Below are 22754 nucleotides of genomic sequence, written 5' to 3'. Positions count from 1 at the left end.
ATAGAGAGATGACATTTGAATGAGGGTTTTGAAGGTTGATTATGAATTTTCTAGACAGTGGAGGGGTGCCTCAGGCAGATAGAACAGGGTTCTTACCCCTGCCCTCTATGTAATGGTGACTAAGCTTCCTTCAGACTTGTGAGGTTCTCCCATTCTCTGTGTTCCACACCCACACCAACCAGCCAACCCAAACTGAAACCATAACCATAAAAATCCCCAAACAGTCGAAACATTGGTTAATGATACTTAATGCCACAATCATTTGTACAATGTATGGAATGAAAGTCTTTTGTCTTTCATAAAGGAATTACAGAAATCTCTGTGCACTTTGTGGGTAGTTTTTTAGTAAGGGGGGATAATTATACTAAGGTACTCAGGATAGTAACTCTGGGAAGGTGGATCAGATTTAATTATATTAGGGATCTCTGCTCAGAAGGATCTTCTCTCTCTCTCAGGCAGATGGAGTAACCATAGTATATTGGAAAGAACAGCAGATTTGGAGACTTAATCAGAGAAGTAGCCCTGCCCTTGGCTACTTTGATTGGGAACAATGTAAATGAGGATGGAACACCTGTGTTATTTACCTCCTTAGCATAAGCCCAAATTAGGTGCCACTCCCCTCCCTCTGTCATATGATATTTGGATTTTGTTAATTTCAAGAAGATGGAAATTTTAGGGCAGTAAAAGTCAGAGAAGGATCAAAGGTTTCTGTTACCCTTTATTCCCTAGTAAATTAATTGCTCAAACATGACTTAGATATTTTTCCCTTTGTTTTCAGCTTTCTTCCTGAAATTGGGAAATTTCAGTTGTCAGAGTGACCAGCAATGTTTGCTTTTTTGGGACTCATAATTGGGGCAGATGGGTAGGAGAGTGTCTGTAATCTGTAGCTGAGCATCTCTCAGCAGCTCCCTAGCTGCTACTCTGGCCACTGACGGTGGTGGTGATGGGAGGGGTGGTGTTTTTGGTATTGGTCTTAGTGGTGGTGATGTTGATGTCACCTTAGTCCCTGTATGTGTATTATAAACTTTGCTGGGGCTGGGAATGTGGACAATTTGGCATCAGAATGAGATCTGTTCAGTTTCCCTGCATCCCATTTCTCTTCTACTCAGGCAGTTTTATTAGAGCTTTAAATAAAGAGAAAAGACTCTTATAGATTAGGGAGACATTTCTCGTAGGGCAGTGAACAAAGGCATAGGGCTTTGCTTACCTTATCATTTCTTAGTTCAAATTGTCTTTAACATCTCTTAGACACTTAATCTAAAATTCATTAATACTGTCTTTCCAAAGGGAGGGAAACTCATTGATGTTGGAGGGAGAGTGAGGGAGATGGGAGAGGTGGTTAGATTCCAAAGGGATATTTTCCTTGGAATTTCCCTCTGCAGTTCCTGCCTAGGATTTTTCTCGTAGGTCACCGAGGAAGCATGTGCAGATGAGAGGAACGTTTCATTGCTCTTGTTTTTCAGAAGTGAACACAGGCCTATGGTGATTACCACAGGCTTATTCCTGGGAGATAGTGAGACAGACTAACCTGTGTCCCATTTTTCTTGCTCTATTTTGGGACTTGGAACCCGACTTCTGAACACATATACTACCCATACCTAAATTTTATTTCATCCTCAGTTTTAAAGTACCTGGTGCGTGTTTGTCTTATTTTAATTAGGAGTTAATAATATCACTCTTCTGCCATACTGAAACATAGGCCTATTTTTTCTGAAGGTTCTTTGAGCAGAACTGTTTGGGGCCAGAAGAGCTCAGTTCGGTTTCCAGTTCATTTGTTTATTTGTTGCGTCATCTTGGTCAAGCCACTTTATTTCTCTGAGCCTTAGTTTCCTCATAAATAAAATGAGGATATTGATAAAACGTTTATTTTCAGGTGGTTAGGAGGAATAAATGTGAAAGTGCGTTGTAATCTACAAAGTACTATATCACTGTCAATTGTGGCTGCTTGTCATTACCAAACTTTACAAGACACAACGTGTGTCTGGAACATCTTCATTCATAGAGGGTGTTTTGATGTACGCAGAACAAAGGAAACCAAGCATAATCCCTGCTCTCAAAGCAGCGAGTTTGTATTTCATCTGCTACTAGTAGCATTTACACAAAGAGAGAATAATTCACAAAATTATACTAGAACATAAAAGGCAATACAGACACAGTTGAAAGAAATAGTTTCCAGTGAATGTATTATTAATCCAAGCTTTTTTATGTGGGTGGAAGCTTGTAAAGATTGAGTCATAAGAATTGTGTTTTCTGGGGCCTACCTGGTGGCATAGCGGTTAAGTGTGCATGTTCCGCTTTGGCGGCCCCGGGGTTCGCTGGTTTGGATCCCAGGTGCAGACATGGCACCGCTTGGCAAGCGATGCTGTGGCAGGCGTCCCGCATATAAAGTAGAGGAAGGTGGGCACGGATGTTAGCTCAGGGCCAGTCTTCCTCAGCAAAAAGAGGAGGATTGGCAGCAGATGTTAGTTTAGGGCTAATCTTCCTCAAAATAAATAAATAAATAAGAATTGTATCTTCTGAAAGTTTTGGAATGTGGGTAAAAGAATGACAGAAGGGGAGTGACTTCTTCACTCCTCTTCTAGTTTGTATAGAGTTAATTGTTCCTTCTGCCGCCCCATAGGAATTTTAACCTTCCTTTGAGATTCATTTTGTACTTTAACTACTTTAAGGTTTCCTGATAATGCTCTGCCCAAGTCACCCCTACTCCTTATACCTACCCCCAAATCATAACAAGCATAACTGCTCCATTGTTATGCCTGCAAAGATTTTCTCTAGATCTTTATAACATTTATCGGATTATATTATGCTATTTACCTTTCTATCATTTCCACCTCCTTGATGGCTTGGAAGTGACTTATTCATCCTAAAACAGCTCAGCAAATGTTTGTTGAACAAATGTGTTTACTAGTTGCTTACTATGCCATTTGTTTATTTAGGGGGATCTCAGATGAATGAGAATCATCTTTCTCTTCAAGGAAAATGGATGGAGGAGCTTTATATATGTATAAATCCTTCCAATTTCCGAGACTTGCTTGGCTTAATGTAAACTAATTTATTGTATACGTATATACATATCTGGATTAAAAAATCACTAACGCTCTATTTCTTTTAATGGGAATGAAGGAGGTTTCTAGTTTTTATTTAAATGATGTTTGAAAAATGTTAGAAGTTTCTATCATGCTATCCTAACGGCAGACCTTAATTCTATTCATAACATTATTTTCTTCCTTTTTCCATGGAACTCTTACTGTTTTTTGACTTTATTGACCAGGTTTTCTTCATTTTTTTCTATTAATGGGCATCTTCTGAAATCTTACCATATTGCTACATCCAGTGCTAATTGAGTGGAAGGCGCAGAAATTAGACCTCCAAGATCCCTACCCTGAAGAGTTTGCAATGGATGGGGAGGCAGCTACCTGCCAGAGTTGAAGGATAAAGTCTGTTTCTTTCTGTTGATGCTCTTCTAAGCAAGAAGGCGCAGTTGCATGGTTATTAGAGTTCCAAAGAGACTTAGCCGCCACACCCTAACTTTGGGGAAAATGTTTGGGCAGAGGGAAATGGCTACAGGACCACTGAGGTCTGGATGGGAATGAAGGAGAATGATAGGGTTGGCTTAATGGCAAGATCAGCCTGAGATTAGGGTGAGAGAAAGTCGACATTGGAGGGAAAAAGTTTGAGAAGTGGAAAGATAAAAGTCCAGAGTCCAGTGGTTCATCTTAAATGTGCTTACAGGGAAAGGTAGTGAAATGAGTTTATGCTGTTTATCATCAGTACTGTTTATACTGTTTACTTTGAAATAAAGTAGATTAGAGAAGGAGGAAAGATCGAGGCTCTGAACTTGGCCTGGCTGTGAAATGTTTTCTGTAATTCCCTACCTGGTTACTGATTTACAAAGGTGGCTGGATGTGTGAGTGTTGTCCAACTTGCATTAGAGTAGTGATGTGGAGAATACAGAGGCAGATCCTGAAAGCAGCTAGAGTGGATGCAGAAGAAATTATGGATTGAGCAAATAGTATTTTGGTATTAATGAGATTATATGTTTGGAAGTTCTTAGTAAACTCTGAAGCGCTAAATTGGTGTATTGACAATGCAATTCTGTGCGTATGAGTGCGTGTACTTCCTTGTAGTTGGTGAAGATCGTCTGGATTCTTTTCTCGCTCAGCCCCTACTCATATTTTGTGGGTACCAATTCAGCCTCTGCTGTAGGAAGATTCAGGGTCAAATCACAATGATTGACTATACTTCAGTCTTGCTGTTTAAGTATTAGGAAGTCATTGAGAAGAGTCATTGTTGAGGTAATCAGTAATTCATAAATTCCTTGTGCCTGTTATGATATGTCTAACATGTCTTCATGTTTATGGTTTAGCCCTGTTTGCTGTTGATGGAATAAAAGATATGAATTTAAAAGATTTTTATATTATAGAGTTTAAATATAATATATGTAAAACATTACGGAAAGGACAGAAAATATAGAAACCCAGGAACCTACTACCCAAATTTAATAGATGTTAATATTTTGCCTTATTTGCTTCAGTCTTCTTTCTTTTGTTTGTAAGCAATAGAAAGAACAGCATATACAGCAATGGCACTCCTGCCCCTTGGCTCCTCTGTCTAGAGGTAACCACTATTCTACATTCAGTTTGTGTCGGTGCTGTATGTTAAAAACAGGTATTTTTACTACAGGTGTATGTCTCCATAAGCATTATGTTTTTAATGTTGTGCTGACTAAAATAAAAAATATAAAATTATTGCAGTTCTTCACATGGTTATCCACATGGAAAACTGCAATAACTTTATAATTTTTATTTTAGTTAACACATTAAAAACATATAAAATATATTGTTTTGGCATAACTTTCTGCCATAATAATATAAATTGAAGTGGCTTTTAGACTTTTTCAACTGTAATCTACAGAATGATACATTTTACTTTGTGATGTAATGCATATATACATGTTTGTGTATGTAAAACTGGGAAAATTTCTCCAACCGATAGTTTCCTGTCCTAGGTTTGATATATACTGTATTTTCTAGCCTATTCATTCTTAAATGCTTAATAAATTGATTTTATGACCTAATAATAGATTGCCACTCATGATTTGAAAAACAATCTTAAGATTAATCTAAAAAAACTAATCTTAATCTAAAATTAATACTAACTTTAGGATACAAGCGTAAGCCTTTGTAGTATAATAAAAGTACTTCGAATAATAAGGCAGTGTATTTAAAATAGCATTCTTTTGCACAAGATCTGATTACATTCATTCTGAATATTTGTTTTCTATGAACTAAATCCGTACATGCCTTGGCCATTTAAGTAATTAATATTAATTAGCTAAATGTTGTAGAGAATGCATGTTAGTCAGTAGAATATCTCCTTTTAGTCTAGTCCGACTTTGGTTTACCTGGAGTCCGGGAGGGCTGTCTTGGTGTCCTGGTGTCAGGAAAGGAAAGTGATCTTGCTGGCTCAAAAGCTGGCTGCTAGCCCTGTCACCAGCAAGCTATGTCTATAGCCTTAATAAGTCCTTTCATCCTCTGGCCCTCATTTTTCTCACCTGTCAATCAAGATGGTTAACTAGTTCATCACTTTCATTCTGTGAAATATAGAGTAACTTGGACCTGGGCCTCAGGTTATTAGAATTTGCTGAGAATATATCTGACGTAAAAGAACAGGACTGTCTGTTGGAATTACTGGCTTTACAGTTGCATTTGAGCAAGGCGTACACAGGTCATGTTCAGTTTAATATGGTTCTTGGGCAGAAATGATTCCTCCATCATGAAACCTTTTCAGAGGAATCTTGACATCTGTGAGATCTGCCTGCTTTTTTGTTGTATTCTCTCTCGGTGAGGGACAAGCTATGTGAATGGATATGGGAACATACATAAGTGCTAAGAATGGCCAAGGAGTGTTTCTTCATTCCATTTCAGTTGAATATCCTCACGGGCAAATCCAAAGCTGCAGAAAGAAATCTGTCACCTGTGGTAAGCCCTAGAGGACAGTTTCATGAGTCCTACACGTTGCGGTAGTCTGAGGGTTTGGGGAATTTTCCTTTTTAGTGTGAGTTACGTGTTTGGAGTAGAGTAAGTCCATACTACCTAAATTACACGACCTTAAAACAAATAAACAAAGCGGCGCTTTTCATCCTAAGAGTTCTTTGTGTATATGTTTGTTTTAAGAAGCAGGAGTTTCAGTTGCAGTATAGGGTAGAATGGACCTTGGGGACCATCTCTTCCCATTTGCCGTCTGAGAAAATAGGCCAGCAAATACTCTTGCCTGGATGTCCAGGTGGAAGCAAAGTTAGGGGCAGATTTCTGGTATCTTCCAAGGTTTCCGTTGTCTTTTGGTTTGCAGATTCTTTTTAGGCAGCTCTACATTTAGAGAGACCTAGAGAACCAGTTCTAACACATGTCTGAGGGTGTGGACGCATTGAAGAATGTGATTATCCTTAAAGTAGAGATCTGCTCATACCTGAGGGACCAATGTGTGTTTTTCTTAAAGAACACCAGAATGGATGTCAATCTCTGGGAAAGGATCCTCTGAACCCCAGATGACGGAGGCATAGGCTAGATTTCTTTTAACTTCTTTGACCATGGAGAACTCAGCTTTCTCTCAGCTGCAATATGCAAAACGTTCTCGTCTTTTTTATTATTGCAGCAGTACATGCCCTCCCTTTATGCAAGCAGATTGGAATTTCTGGATCTCTGGTTCTCATTCTGTGGTTAACGTCCTTAGGCCAAGGATCAGAGCTAAAGCTAACCGTTGTTTTCTGACACTCTGCTTGGCTCTAAGCAGGTGCTACGTGGATTTTTGTGAATGAAAACTTTATACTAACTAGTCACTATTTCGTGCATTGCCAATTATAAAATTAATCGTCCTGAAATACTACACTTGATTTTTTGAAGTAAACAAAATCCTTTTCTTTTTATGTTAAAATACTACTGATGAGCCTTCCTGCCTTCTTTTCCCCTCTCCTCCTCTGCAGTGTGCCGAGATTTCGCTGTCCTGGAGGACCACACCCTGGCCCACAGCCTGCAGGAGCAAGAGAGTGAGTAATGGCCCTCATTTCTGCTCCTTCAGTTTGCTTTTTTAATGGTAGCTTGAGGCAAGTTTCTTAGGGTGAGACAGGGAGAGACCATCTGTCCTTCCTGAGGGATTTGTCTAGACAAATGACACCTGGCTGAAGAATGAAGTTCTGGGTGTTTTGAAGTAAGACAGCAGCCAGGGATTGGAATACTGTTGGGTGTATCATCGGTGGAAAAGAGGGACTTGAACCTTTTCCCTGTCTTAGTGTTGTGGGAGGGCAAGACAATTATCCATGCATCTGGGGTGTGTAGATGCATCTGGGGTGTGTAGAAGGCTGGCCCAGGGGTCTCTTCCTTCCCCTAGAACAGGGGCCAGAAAATCTTTTTCCAGGCAGGCAATGGTGGCATCTAGATTGTGGGTTTTTCTGAATATTTACGTATATAATTATAGAAGGTAAATCTAAGTTGTATGTTTTATACAAAAGTACATATTTGTGAATATGTAATTTGTGAGTTATTAACTCATATGTCAGTATAAAAATTAAGTAGTGAAAAATGTAGGTTATAAATTGAGTGGCAACTTGTAGGGCAGAAAGAGCCCTGGCCCAGGCTTTTGAATATTTGTGTAGAAGTCCTGGTACTGCCTCTGTTTTGCCGTGTGACCAAATGCAAATTACTTAACCTTTCTGATCCTCTTTTACTTAATGGAAAGATGAGAATAATAAGTCTGGTGCAGCCTATTATACAGTGTTACAGAGAGCATAAAATAAAGTGATAGATGTGAAGCTCTTTTTAATAGAAAAGCTTTTATTAAGTTTCTTCTGAGGTTTATTATTAACAAGCCAAAGCATTACAATTCCTCTCCTTAATGTTTCTGTCCAGTCGAGCATCACTTGGCATCGAACGTTCAGCGGAACCGTTTGGTCCAGCATGATCTCCAGGTGGCTAAGCAGCTCCAGGAGGAGGATCTGAAAGCTCAGGCTCAACTCCAGAAGCGCTACAAAGACCTGTGAGGATTTGGGGAATGGGAGGAAGTCGTACCAGGCCTGGTTTTCTCTGTGGAGCCAGCAACCAGGGCGGAGAAGGAGACTCCGTCTGTCCCTCTGATTCCTTTCACTATTAGGTTACAAATCCTGTGGTGGCTATTCCATAGTTTTCTTTGCTTTGAAAAATTTTCTTTGTTGTTGGAACACTTTACTAGCTTTTGGGACATGTGAATTCTCATGTGAACTCCAGTACTTTTAACTGTATGACTTTGACCATTTGGTCTCCCTCTCTGAGTCTGTTTTCCTTACCTGTAACCTGGGGAAAATAACCTCTCTCCCCTCCGCTCATAGGTTGTTTGGGGGATCCAGTGAAATACGGGATGTTAAAGAACTTTATGAGTTATGTTGGGTTCCTTTACTGTTTCCTAGCTGTGTTTGCTGCTCTTATCTTCCTTGAACCCCTTGCTTTTCAGGTAGAGGCAGACTCTTCTGGAAAGCTCTGAATTGTATACTCAGTGTTCTTCTTAATTTTAGTGTCTGACAAAAGTTCTTTCTCTGTCTTCTCCTTTAACGGTTAGATAGATGGAAAGATCATATCTAAGGTCTCTTCCAGCACAGTGACTTTTTTACTCTTTTTCAATGTTTTAGAGCTCACGGGGGAGTAGCTCTTATACCTAAACCTCTAATGGTGGATTTAACCACAAGATACTGTTTTGAGGAGGAAAGGTTAAAAGAAGAAGTGAAGGGATCCCTCAGTTTACTTTAGTTGCTGTGTTGAAATAAACAGGAAAGGCTGTCATTTTTGTTGCCTTTGAGAAGAGTTTGTCTTTCTGTTTTATTATTGGTAGAGAGGACTTTATTCATCATTTTGTTCAGCTTCCTTATTTTATACATAAATACTCTTATTTATTCTTACTAAACCTGACACCATGAAAGGCACTGGAGACCACAGACGTGAATAAAACATAGCCATCACCTTTAAGGGTCTCGGGAAAAAACTCGGAGCACTCCATATCTAGTGATACATGTACGAGGTGCAGAGAATTGAGTGGTAAATTTCATACCTATGAAAGAGGAGACTGGTAACCCAACACAGGTGATATATTTAATCTGAACCTTGATGGTTAATTAGGAACTTGTAGTGACAATGGGGGAAAACCATTCTAGCCCAAGGGAGTAGCATGCATCAAGGCAGAGGTAAAAGGACCTGAAATCTCATGGTAGCTGCGCAATGTTCAGTATTGATGGAGTGGAGAGTATGGTTGGGGGTATAGGTCAGGGATGAGGCCAGCAAACTAGTCAAAAGCTGGACCTAAAGGCCATGTAAGTTATGTTGAGGAATGTAGGTTTCATAGATTTTATAGTATAAACAATAGAGAACCATTGAAGGATTTTAGATTTTCATTTTGGGACCTAACCTGGGTGCTGGGTAAGTAAAGGATTGGAGGGGGCAAGATTGAAGGCAGCTATTGAGCAGTGTTCAAATTAAGAAATGATGAGGAGGTTTGAATTGAGGACAAAGATGAGAGAGATATAGAGGGGAGGGAGACGATGAGGCCTGAATTGAGGGTAATGTTAATGGAGTTAGAGAGGAACAGAGAGATTTGAGATGTGTGGAGGCTCAGTGTCACACCGTTAAGATGAGAGCCAGAGCTAGAACATTCTAGAGTTCTAAATTATTGCCTGTTATGAAGGCCACTTCTGAGACTGTTGCAGAAGTTAAAGATCCTGAATTAGGGTAATGATAGTGTCATAAGGTTAGTCAGAGATTATCAAGACAAACCACTGTAAAATGTAAATCAGGATTTGGAGAATGATGGATTATAGGTCCTAGATGAGCAGAACCAGGTATTATTTTTCTGCCTAGGACTTCAGGGTTTTTGAGGCATTCCTGGTCAAAATAAGTAAGCTAGAAAGGAATTTTTTCAGTTTTCACTCCCTGGCAATCTTGACAGCTGAACATGATGGGAAGGATGAAGTGCTGTAGATTTTAATGAACTGAAACTTTTCACTCAGTCTGGATCCTGCATCCCCTGTCCGAAGTCAGGCTTACCAATTCTTAACTACTCTTTTCTAACTAGATTTTGCTTCCCCCAAATTGTGTATAATTAGCTGAGTGAGTTAGAACTGGCCCTTCTTGGATATATGGTTTGAAATAATTAAGCTCAGCTTAAACTTCACCTCTTTATTTTCTGTGCTAGGAGATACATCTTCTGTGTCACTTCTGACATTTAACATTTCATTTGGATTTGCCTTCTCTGCTCTGCTCCTGCTTTCTTCTCCCAGTTGTCACCCTGCGTGGACTTAGTCGTTGCTTACTCCTGTGTGGGTTTTACATTAGTTTGGGAGGTCCAGGTAGACAAGTCGAAAACCAAGACCGTGATTTTGTGTATGATTCTTAATTATTAGAAATAAGTGAATGGAAAGAGGATATATAAATGAAAATTGTTCTGAGTAGATTTTTATTTATTTTCAGTTCTTTGGATTAGATGGTGGAGAGTCCTAAAATATTAGACCCATAATCCGAAGTCATTAAGTCCAAAAACTTCTATAGCCGATAAGGTGACATGACAGGGCTTGATTCACTGGTTATCGGTGGCAGGACCAGAAATCAGATCTTGCAGACATCTTCTTGTCCAGTGATTTCCCTACTGATTCTAAGAAAGTCTTACCACTTCTGGCCTGTGCTTTCTGTCTTGCATTCTCTTCCTTCCTTTCTGTCTTGTGTGCACACACACGGACGTACACACCTGTGTGGACGCACATCTCCTTCACCTACATATACCTATTTTCAAACCATTGAAAGTGACCCTTTCCTTATATAAGTGAGAGTAATTTTTCATCCCCTCGGTTTTGTTAGTACTGAATATATGGGTTTCAGTTCCTCCAGAGAAGTTAGGGTGTTCCCCACCCCCAGCACTTTTCAGTTACGAAAGACTGCCATTCAATGTAAATATACAACCAAGACTGAGACTCATTGAGTACTTTAAGTTCAGTTAGCAGGGGGAGAATAAGAGGATATATTTGTTTAGCAAGCAAACTATGTATATAAATCACAGTTGTAATTTTATCCCAGAATGTTTTTAGATAGTAAACTCTAAGCATGTTTGTGTTCATCTTTCGTCGCTACCAGTTTTGTGTAGAGGTTGGCTCACCAGAGCCATTGCGCTCTAGAATTTTACAGTGCCTGTTGGCTTTTCTTGAAAACTAAAAACAGAAGACTTGTTCACCTAGGGGCATATTCTATAGCATCTCGGAGAGATCCAAACCCCATTTTCTGTTGGAACTGCTGTTTTAAAGGTGCTGTTTTAAAGGATCTGTTTCTTCCACCGAGGTGATTTCTTGTTTCTCCCATCAGAATGTATTGTGAGCTGCTGAGTACAGCATGAAGATTTGTTCATTTTTGTATCCTCAGTGTTGAGCATAGTGCCTGGACCGTAGCAGGTGTTGTTTAAATCTTTGTTGAATGCATAAATGCCAAAACAAAACAAAAGTATGGTAGCAGTGGTATTACAGCATTTGGTTTTTCTTTACAGCATTTGGTGGCCAGAGTATTACGAAAACGGGCATCAGCCAGAGAGGTTCTGTTGGGAACCAGAACTGGGGAATATGGTTTTTTTTTTAAGTATGATTTTATAAGTATTCACTGTTGAAACTGAAAAAAAATACACCGAATTAAAAAACTTATAAAAATCCTTTTGGAGTCATACCCCCACCTGTAGGTGACTGCAGTATTATTGACATTTTAGTGAACTTGCTCCCAAATTTTTCCTGTGTGCTTTATACATATTTGGATATTCGTGGACATTCACGTCACGGTCTACATGTCCTTTGCAGAATCCTGAGAAAACATTCCTGTCTCAGTAGAGTGGCCCCAGTAGGGTGAGATGATATGGTGGTGTGGAAAAAGCCTGGAGCATTCCATTGTAGTGTCTGGGGATCAGATTCTGGTTCTGCCCCTCATTTTCTCTGTGATCTCAAGGAAATGATTTCACTGCTCTGGGCCTCAGTTTTTTCATCATAAGATGTGACAATATCAACCCTGTTGTATTGTTATTGTGAGGATTAAATGAAATAAAAATACCTACTGGCTCAAAGTGAGTATTCAGTAAATTGTGTTATTTTTAGGAAAAATCCTTTATTTATTCATGTTGTTTTCACCTTTGTTTTTCAGTGAACAACAAGACTGTGAAATTGCTCAGGAAATCCAGGAGAAGCTGGCTATTGAGGCAGAGAGACGACGCATTCAGGAGAAGAAGGATGAGGTAGGACTTAGTTAGCGCTCCTCATGCCATAGAGGAAGGGCTGCTGAGGTCTGGAGCAATTCCTTTCTGTATTCTTGGGCTCAGTGTAGGGTTGCTGAATAGGCAGCAGAATTCTCCTCCCCTGGGGTGAAGAGACTTAAGGATTGCCTTCCATGGACCACTGTTTATTGCCTCTTGACCAGTTGCGTAAGTGGTGAAGTCCTAAAGATGATGCTGGGTACTTGGACATAAGGTGTGAATTAGTTTCCTAGGGCTACTGTAACACCTTACCACAAACTTGGTGGCTTAAAGCAGTAGAAATTTATTCTCCCTCAGTTCTGGATGCTAGAAACCTGAAGTCAGGGTCTTGGCAGGGCCATGCCACCTACTGGGAAAGATCTTTCTTTGCTACCTCCTAGCTTCTGGTGGCTGCTGGCAATCATTGGTATTTCTTGGCTTGTAGCTACATCATTTTAGTCTCTACCTCCATTGTCACATGGGCTTCTTCCCTGTATCTTTGTGTCCTTTTGTTTTCTTTTAAGGGCACCAGTCATTGAATCTAGGACCCACCCTAATCCAGTGTGATCTCTTTTTAACTAATTACATCTGCAAAGACCCTGTTTCCAAGTAAGGTCATGTTCCGAGGTTCTTGGTAGAAATGAATTTTTAGGGGACACTGTTCCCCCTAATACAGGGTGTCTGTCTATGAGTTATTCCTGCAACTTCAGAGAGCAGACCTTGAGTGTAGCCTGAACAGGAGTCCAGGAGTAGTCAGTATGAGGCCAGGAGCCGTCGTTGGTCTCACTCTTTTTTTTGTTGATGGTTTCACTCTCCTATGATATGCTGCCTCAAACAACTAATCTGTTTGAGCCTGTATATATTTTTAAATTGTGTTGTTTTTAAAGCTGAAAATGACTAAAATTAGCAATAATATCTGGTTTGTAAGAAGACTTGAATTTGCAGTTAACCGTTACTGGCTTTTGTTTTATGTTTTCAGCATTTCTTTTTTGTTTTCTTAAAGATTGGCACCTGAGCCAACATCTGTTGCCAATATTCTTTTTATTTTTTCTTCTTCTTCTTCTTCCCCCCAAAGCCCCCCAGTACATTGTTGTATATTCTAGTCGTGAGTGCCTCTGATTGTGCTATGTGGGATACCGCCTCTGCATGGCCTGATGAGTGGTGCCGTGTCCATGCCCAGGATCCGAATGGATGAAACCCTGGGCCGCTGAAGGGGAGTGCGTGAACTTAACCACTGGGCATGGGGCTGGCCCCAGAATTTCTTGCAATTTCTTTTCAATTTGCATTCATTCTCTGTCTCCCTTCTTTCACACTGTCTTGTGCTGTTCTTGGCCACTGTCTTGATTTATAATGAGGAAGAAAATGATTTATCAGTTTTAATAGTAGGATGACCATATGATTTATTGTATATTCAGAAACACTTTTCAGGGTTAAACAGGGCACTTTTAATTTTTACATAAACTGAGACTCTCCTGGGCAAACTGGCATGTATGATTACTCTATTAAATAGATGTGATCAGGGTCATCAGTAAGCTGGCCCACAGACACTGCAGCTCCCACTGAACCATGCTCGTTCCTCCAGGACTCCTTGTTCAGTGCCAGGTGAGGGTGAGACACCTGGTATGAGTCTATTTAGCCGTTTCTTTAGAAAACAAATCATGATTATGTGATAATCAGAACTGCAAGTAAGGGTTAGGGATTAATTTCCATCCTTCCTGTTATCAATACAGGAGCTCTTTCTTACAACAGGATGTGTTGCCTCTTTATAGTCAAGACTTTGCTTTGGGGATGAAACTGGGAACTGAAAGAAGTGATTATATGTTGTAGACAGGAAAGCTTCTATTTTAAAAATAATGGAGTAATGAAGTTGGCTTCTTGTAAATGCTGCTGGTGTCCTGTGATTTTCTTTCCCCCATTCAGAGAAAAACAGGCTAGAAAGAGAAACCAAAACACTTTATTTTAGGCCTGTAGAATCTAAATAGCAATCACAATAATCTCATGGTAACACTGTATAAAGTAAGCATTGTAATGATTAACTCCATTTTTCAGATGAAGAAATTAAGTCTTGAAGAAGTAAGTGACTGGTGTCAAGCTCTAGTAAGATACTAGAGAAATGTCTGTACAATTCAGGTCCCCTGACTGAGTGCTTCTGCCTTAGATTTACTGTGACAACATAAAACATGCAGGCTTTGGAGTTAGCCTGCCCTGGGTTTGAATCTTAGCTCTTTAACTTTTAGCTGGGACTTTCAGCATCTCACTTAACCACATGGAACTCAGGTTCTGAACTGGAGAAGTCATGATAATGGTACATACCCTGAGGGGCTGTTGGGAGGTTTAAATGCGATTGATCATGTGTATAAGGCCTCTGGTGCCTATGAAGTTAATAATTGTTCCTTCCTTTTGGCTTTCTGGCCAAGTGTTTTCCCCACCATTCTGCCCTTTATAGCAACTCCGATTTCTCTTGGAGCGAGATGTGTGCTTAAATCAGAAAGAGGGAGCAATAGACAGACTTGTGGTGGGATCCGAGGATCTTCTGTTCCCTTGCCTGTCCAGGCCTCCCCTACCTTGCCCTCCGTTACTGCTTGAGCTGCTGAATGTCCCCCTTCCCAGTGCAGTGGAGAGATTAAATGAGACAGCCAGTTGTGGAGATTTACCGAGAGTAGCCTTTAAAAACTCCATTCAGGCTTTTTGATTTCTCAACCGATGGCTTAGATGAGAAGATGGCTGCTGTGCCAAGATATTCTTTTATTGCAGAAAAATGTGACTTTCAGCTGACTGGTATGTTGTTGATATTAAATGAAGAAAATTTGCATTAGTAGAGTATGTCTCTGAAGGATGAGGATAATGCTTATTTATTTTAGTCCAGGGTGCCTCATAGAGGAGACTGAAACTGAGACAAGAATGCTGATTTTTTTAGCCAACTCTTGAAAAAGCATTGCTTGTTACTCATGCACTGTCCTAATTCTTTTTTATTTATTTTTTCGCCATTCTTCTACTTCCTTGTAGAGTCTGCTTACCTAATAAGTTCTTGTTTAGCAGCAAGGCTGTGGAAAATTCCTCTCTGGATTTTCACCAAAATTTCTTAGAGATTTTTGGGGTCAACTCTCTTGGGTAGTTTATAATCCCCCAAAACAACCTGATGTAGACTCTAAGGCCCCTTTCCTCTTGGGACAGAGATGTTTTTTCTGAACAACATTGTATGTGAGAAGTAGAGTTATACAACTTTGTGAGGGTGAATTAGCATTTCTGAGTTTGTTGTGATATCATTTTATTGTTTTTTTTTAACAGAGCACAGATGTAAGGAAAGTAGTGCTTTTTTTTTCCCCCCTAAGGAAGATTCACCCTGAGCTAACATCAGTGCCAGTCTTCCTTTATTTTGTATGTCAGTTGCCACCACAGCATGGCCACCAATGAGTGGTGTAGGTCCACACCTGGGATCAGAACCTGCGAACTCGGGCCTTGAAGCAGAGCCTGCTGAACTTAACCACTACACCATGGGGCCAGGGCCCCTTCCATTTTTTAAAAATTCTTTTACTCAATGTCTTAAAAATAGTAGTTGCATTTCTCTCTAGGCACCCTATTGAAGGGGGCTTGTAGCCTTTGGGAATACTGGACTGAGGAGTGTGTAATTAAGGAAAGTGGACTAACTCCAGTGGGATCTTTCTCTTTGGTCACAACATAAGCATTTTTCAGTGTTGTTTAATAAAGCCAAGGAATGTGTTTAGTTCATTTAACTTAGTTATTCTTACATAAAACTCTAAGTAACTGCGTGTCTGTGTGTGTATGTGAGTATCTATAGGTATACATATGTGTCTTTGAACGTAGGTCCAAATTTATGTGCACGTGCAATTATTTTAAGGAAAAATATGTTTTTTTGCTTAAGTAAACATTAGTATGGCCGACAATGTTATGAAAAGTCTGTGTAACTAGTTCAATGATTTGAAACCATTTATAATATGAACTGTTCAGGGATAAACTTAGTAATCAACTTACATTAAAAATTAATCTAGTGTGAACCATGATGCTTTTCATAGTGTTCTTAAGATGGTTAGAATTTCATGTTCTAAAAGAGTATATAAGCTGCTAATATTTTGAGAATAGCTTAGATAGCAATACATTTTAGCTACTAAAAAGAAATTTCCTGTTTTGGCGCTTTAAAAAATAAGTTTAGGGGCCAGCCAGGTGGCGTAGTGGTTAAGTTCTTGTGCTCTGCTTCAGTAGCCTGGGGTTTGCGGGTTCAGATCCCAGGTATGGACCTACACACCACCAAGCCCTGCTATGACGGTGTCCCACATACAAAATAGAGGAAGATGGGCACAGATGTTAGCTCAGGGCCAATCTTCCTCACCAAAAAAAAAAGTTTATACATATATGGCCAGAAAGGGGAAGTGAGAGGGAGGGAGGCTTTTGGTTGAGAAAATTCTTCTCTCTCCTTTTCCTAGTTATATTGATGTTTTTACATTCATAGAGTTGGTATTATCCTGTTTTCTTGTCTTATAACCCTTTCAGGATTATACCTGCTTTGAGTTCCTTACTGTGTTGGATGTTACAGTAATTGCCAGTTAGAAGTTTAGCAATCTAATGGAATAAGTTTCCTTTTTTGATTCTTTTTGACAGTCATTTGAATATCACATTTTCAGATCTCCTTTTGATTGTTTTTATACCGAAGATTTCCTCATTTCGAAACTCACTATCTTTGTAGGATAGAGGTGAAAACTTTCAGGGAGAAGTAACCCTGATGTAAAATCATATAAACCATAAAAACACCTGAAGGAATCCAACACCGTGGCTCAGTGAGTTGTAATCTCCTTGGGAAAGCTGTGCCAGGCCCCCGTGGACTCCTCGGCCCTGGTTTGCGTGTGTGCCCCTCTTAGAGCCCTCACTCTGCCTGTCTTACGTTCTGCTGATCATTTTGCTTCTGACATTTAATAGATAAGAACTGTGAGGATGCTGACCACACGTCTTGTCTCTTCAGGTCTCTAGCAGGATGTGTGGCCCATTGAAGTGCATCAGTACATCTATGTGTTCATTAAAATGACTTTCCTCTGGCATTCTAGAGGTGTTTACCTGTGTCCTTTCTTACACTCACAGTTCCAAATTTTCCACAGCTGGGTGAGCTTGGATAACAGAAAAGGGAGAGATGAGATATAATTGTAAATTCTCATTCTGATAAATGTGTTTATTGGAAACTCTTCTGTGTAACAGTTATTTCTACATATTAGCCCAAAGTAAGCCCACTATATGATTAATTAAAACATTGTTGAAAATGACTTCAAAGGGCTTATAAATTCTTTTAGATTTTGTTTTGTGGAACACTAATTCCATAAGGTTTAAATTTTTTATGTGGAAAAAAGTTTTCTGTCTCAAAATATATTTGGCAATTCCTGGGTTACAGGATAACTGGTTTCTTTTCTTTTATCAAAGTTATAAAATATGCTACTGTGTATTTTAAAGAGTTAGCTGTAATACATGCTTTCCATTGAATGCTTTGTGTTTTTTGGAGACCCTTGAGATCACTGTTCTCAGGAACAAGGCTTGGGAACTGCTGTTCTAGAATAACTTTTCACAGGAAGGAAGCTGAGGAGCAAGGAGGTTGTTTATGTCAGGGGGACTGAGCTGCATCCAAGCATGTGACTAAGAATTGCCATCTTTAGCCTGTTCCAGGGGAAATGCTTTATACTGAAATCACCTCACTGGACTCCTTCCACAGTAATGTTGGGAAGCAGTCAGGAGAACTAACTTGGGTTCAACCACAGTTATAATAGAGCATCAATTTTTCTTTGACTCCTTTATCCTTTCACTCCTCAAGCCTAGCCAGCCTTTCCTCTCACCCAGTCGAAGCTTACTCAAAAAAGCGCTAAGAGGGGCTGGCGAGTGGCGTAGCGGTTAAGTTCGTACTCTCCACTGTGGCGGCCTGGGGTTCACAGCTTCAGATCCCAGCACGGACCTAGCACTGCTCCTCAAGCCATGCTGTAGTGGCATGAAACAGAGAAAGATTGGCACAGATGTTAGCCCAGCGACAATCTTCCTCAAGCCAAAAGAGGAAGATTGGCAACGGATGTTAGCTCAGGGCCAGTCTTCCTCACACACACAAAAAATAATTTTAAAAAGGCTCTGAGAGCTTAAAAGAGCAAAAGCTTTGGGTGCTAAGGTGCATAACACGTTTTGACTATTATTTTTCTACTTGATTAAAAGCACTTCCTTTGACTAGCTAATGTGTTGTAAAGAAGGAGCGTCATCCTTGTTTCTCTCCTGGTTCTTCACACTAAGAAAACAGCTTATTACTATGTATTCTTTAGGACTAAATTCAATGGCAGGAAAGCAATTACAAGGTCCCTGGAGTGTAGTTTAATAATTTCTGCTGGCAGTTGGACCTGGTAATTTTCCTTTATATTTTTACTCAGTTATAGCAAGGGAAATTTTTTGTATTCTATAAAACAAACCACTTAGGAAAGTGTGGTGTTGGGTGCTTAGTAAACATGACAACTCAGAGAAGTTTTGCATTTATGTTATAAGACACCAATGTCATGAAACTGGCACATGGGCTGGCCCCTGGTTATACAGATTTATCAAAATCTGATGTATCAGGGAGTCAGGACTTTTGACTTTAAGTAGTTCAAACTCTTCATTGTATAGATAAAGAATTGAAGCCCAAAGAAATTCATTTTAGTAGTTAATATTTCTCTCCCACTGTCTCGAAAAGATCTCTGGCTTGAATTGGAAAGGAGAACAAAATCATCTTGACTTTCAGATTTAGGGGAATTTTTTTCCATCAAAGTATTATAAATTCAAATTTCTTTGCATGAAATTGTACTTGTGTTAAGTAGGATTGTGTTCTTTACCTCTCATTCTGTGATGCAGCATTTTGTCAGTGCCCACTTAAGTGTATGACGCTATAGCATGGGCTTTTCCATAGATTATTTATTAGATGTTTATATATCTTTCTTTCACACAGTTTTATGAGAAATTTCCAGCATAGAAATCAGTTAAAGGCAATATGTTAATAGTATATGTGTAAGTTTGAATTTAGGCATTTATTTAACATAAAGTCAGATTTGTAAGGCCATTTTGATGAACATTAAAAGCTGAGTATGTGGATCATCGTGGCTGATTTACCTAGCCTCAGCATCCAACTTCTTTCTCCACTGACATGAAAGAAATTGATTCATTCAGGTGACCTTTTTTTTGTAAGTTTGCCTTGCAGTCAGTATATTCTTCATTTTGACTTATTCAAAAAATTGCAAAAGGAAGAATAGTACTTAATTTTTGCTTCAAGATTTCCATCACTCACCACTGAGCTATCATTGTATTCCTTGTTATAAATATGAAGAATCAAACACCTCAGACTACGTATGATGGTTATTGCCATTTGCACAAGTGAATATTGTTGCCATATTTGTACAATCTCTAAGAATCTGGTGACAGCTAGGGACATTCTCTCCAAAAAAGTGTATGTGAACAAAGTTGGTGTGCTATTTTACTGGACTTGCTTAGAAATCATCTTCAGATTCAGAACACTGTCACTCTCCAGCTCAAAACCTTTAGTAACTCTTCATCCCTTCCATTGTAGACTCTAGACTTCGTACGATTGTCTCTAAGGAGTGCCTGTTATCCAGCCTCAGACTGTGTTTCTAGTCTCATCTTTCTCTGCAACACCGCACATCCTACATTCTAATTAGTATATTGGTTTGTTTCTAGATGGATGCCCATTAAAATGTTCATAACTTTGCTGATGTTGTTTAGTCTCCTTACTTTGCCTATTGGAATCCAGTTCTTTATTCAAAACCTAAAACGAATGCAAAACCTTGCACTAATTCATTTAAGCAGAAATAATATTGCCTCTTTTTGTACTCCTATATACATTTTTACCCTGTTTTTAAGCCATTTATAATTTATTTGTGTTGTAGTTATGTATAGCTTTGTTTTCGTGGGCGATAGAATGGGGAGGGTCGGAATGTTATTCATCATTTAGGAACTGGTAAAAACTTGCCTAGAGATGAAACAGGGGAAGATAGGAAGAAAACTTTCTCTTTTTCAGTTAAGACAGAGGTATTCTAATGCAAAGCTAATTCAGAATCAGCTGAAGAATTCTTTTAAAAAGTTTTAAAAGTATAAATATAATTTATAAAGCTTTATAGATTACTCTGCTCTTCCCCATCCAGAATGACTGAATCATCATCTTGGAAAAAGGGCCCACAAATATGTATTTTAAAATTCTGTTGTATAACTAGCTTTAGGAATACTAGGTTTGAATGTCTTCACATTGAGTAAGATTTAAATTTCAATTAAAAAAAGCCTTTCTTGCTCATCTGGATCATGAGCCTCTCCTGTCGAGCAGCCCTCTGTGGCATTTGGATAGCATGAGCTGAATGCCAGAAAGTCTGGAGAGCTGTAGACAGAGCCCACAAAAGCTTGGCAATAGAATGTCGAACCATTAACCTGGAGGATCACTGTGTGGAGTTTATTTATTCTTTCGTAATATTTATTTCCATTCTCTTTGTGTATGCAGGACATAGCTCGCCTTTTGCAAGAAAAGGAGTTACAGGAAGAGAAAAAACGAAAGAAACACTTTCCAGAATCGTCCGGGGCCAATGCTTATGGAGATAGTTACTATTATGAAGATGGAGGTAACAGTGCCTACAGCATGGGCTACTCTATCCTTAGACTCAACTGCAAAACACCCCTTTTTAAATTCATCCATTAAGTGACCTGAGGGCCCATTTAATTTGTAGCAGAATTCTATCTGAATCTAATAAATTTATCTGTTCCTTAGTTGGATGACTAGAGGCAGTTTTACGGCTGTTAGAAGCTGAGTATGGTTTTGTAAGATTTGGCATGCATTCTTTTGTGCTATTGTCACTTGGAATGCTGTATTACATTCTAAGCATATAAACTGGGGTGTGGAAAATGGCAGATGAGTCTCTGGGCTTGATCTTTCTCAAGAAAGTCTGGGCAGTACTGTTTGAAGCAGCGGGCTGGCACAAATAATAAAGAAGGTACACTATATGTCAATTACTGGATAACAAAGCTCTTTTTCAATACTTGTCTTTTAAACCTAGGCCAATGGTTTAGCCTGCTGATGATAAAATTAGATTTTAAGGTTCTCTCTTCATGTTTTGCTCTTGATGCTTTCTTTGCTATTTGATGATCATATAGAAAAATTTCTGAGGGAGAGGAGTTCTTCCAAGTTTCTCTTCTCGAGGCCCTGCTTTTGCAGTGTGGTGGTGGTGATGGTATGGTGGTGGCAATTGTGGTGGTGGTGATTCTTAATAAAGTGTGTTGGGAAATGAATATTTGCAAGTATTGTTCAGTCCTTTTCAAAGATCTGTCAAAGGAAAGATTTCTTATAGTTTCTAGAGTCAATATTTATTGTTGTTCAGCTTGGAGACTATACTTTGGAGACCAAGTAAATAAAATCTAAAGGCAGCTCCTAGAGAGCAAAGATTTTAAGGTTAGTGATCCCAAAGTTTTCTTGCAAACTAATTATCAATTGCTTTTCTATAATTTCATTATAAGAGGTAAGTGTTTGTCTTTGATGAGTAGAATCAAAGGAATTTATACTTAGATGGTAGGATTATTATAGTTTGAGTACAGTCTTTTCCAGTCACATTGTTCTAAATTTGTCATATTCAGTAGAACTCAGCTCTCTGGCATAATTAGTAAGCAGGTTGATTCTCTATTTATTGCTTAATGTGTTTTTCTTCCATATGTAAAATGCTCAGCTCTGTTTTGATAGCCCTTTTCCTTATGCTGGCTTTTCTAATCAAATCATGTATTACATCATTTAAAAAGAAAAATTATTGCCATATTTTGCAATACTAGAAACCAGAAGGTAAAGAGTTACTCTTCAGCTTTAATTTAAATCTTAGAAATGTGGTGTGGTGTTTTTGTTTTTATTTTTAATCCTGCTCTAGAGGCATGCTCACTGCAATGAAAGTAACTATTTTAAACTTTTCAGGCTATAAAAACATTAGGATGGCAAGTAATTAAGTACACTCAAGTAGTAATTTTAGCCTTCCTCTATTAAAACCTTACACTAACTTGAATTAGGACTCAAACTTGGTTATTTTGACCAGAATGCTGTCATCCTGATTCATATCTCGGGGGCAGGAGACTATGTGAAGAGTTTAGTGGTTTTTCAGGGTCACCTAAAAGTTAAAAAAATCAATTCTGTATATATTTTAACTGCTTTCATAAATTTAGAGTGGCGTGTATGCCACTTTTTTGGAGTTGGGGGGGATTAGGAATAGGAAGTAGTGACCTCCTGAGCACATGCATGTAAATATTGGAAATTCCCTTCAGTCGTGTTGTTGAGAGATTCTGTGCTGCTGAGCGTTTGATCCTCGTTTATATGCCTTTGAGTTAGACCAAGTTGAGTTCCGCGGAAGCCACTTTATAATTCAGCTCATATTTACGAAGCAATCCTTATGTTCTTTGCAGTGGTCCTTTCCCAACACATAAGGGATAGTCTTTAATTGTACTTC

The 22754-nt window shown here is 39.1% G+C and overlaps 1 protein-coding gene across 2 annotated transcripts in view; it reads left to right on the top strand.

Annotated features, from left to right (window-relative positions):
- The window catches only part of CCDC50 (coiled-coil domain containing 50), a 69257-nt gene that overhangs the window by 20698 nt on the left and 25805 nt on the right, over nt 1-22754 (top strand). For both annotated transcript variants that reach the window (XM_070509200.1, XM_014843286.3), the window contains exons 2-5: nt 6983-7045; nt 7905-8031; nt 12183-12273; nt 20780-20897. In XM_070509200.1, coding sequence (XP_070365301.1) covers nt 6983-7045; nt 7905-8031; nt 12183-12273; nt 20780-20897 — 399 coding nt within the window. The remainder of the gene's footprint in view (nt 1-6982; nt 7046-7904; nt 8032-12182; nt 12274-20779; nt 20898-22754) is intronic.

This window comes from Equus asinus, chromosome 5 (assembly GCF_041296235.1).
Source record: "Equus asinus isolate D_3611 breed Donkey chromosome 5, EquAss-T2T_v2, whole genome shotgun sequence".
Lineage (NCBI taxonomy): Eukaryota > Metazoa > Chordata > Mammalia > Perissodactyla > Equidae > Equus > Equus asinus.
The sequence above is the reverse complement of the archived record's forward strand: the minus strand, read 5'-3'. Positions and strand labels throughout refer to the sequence as shown.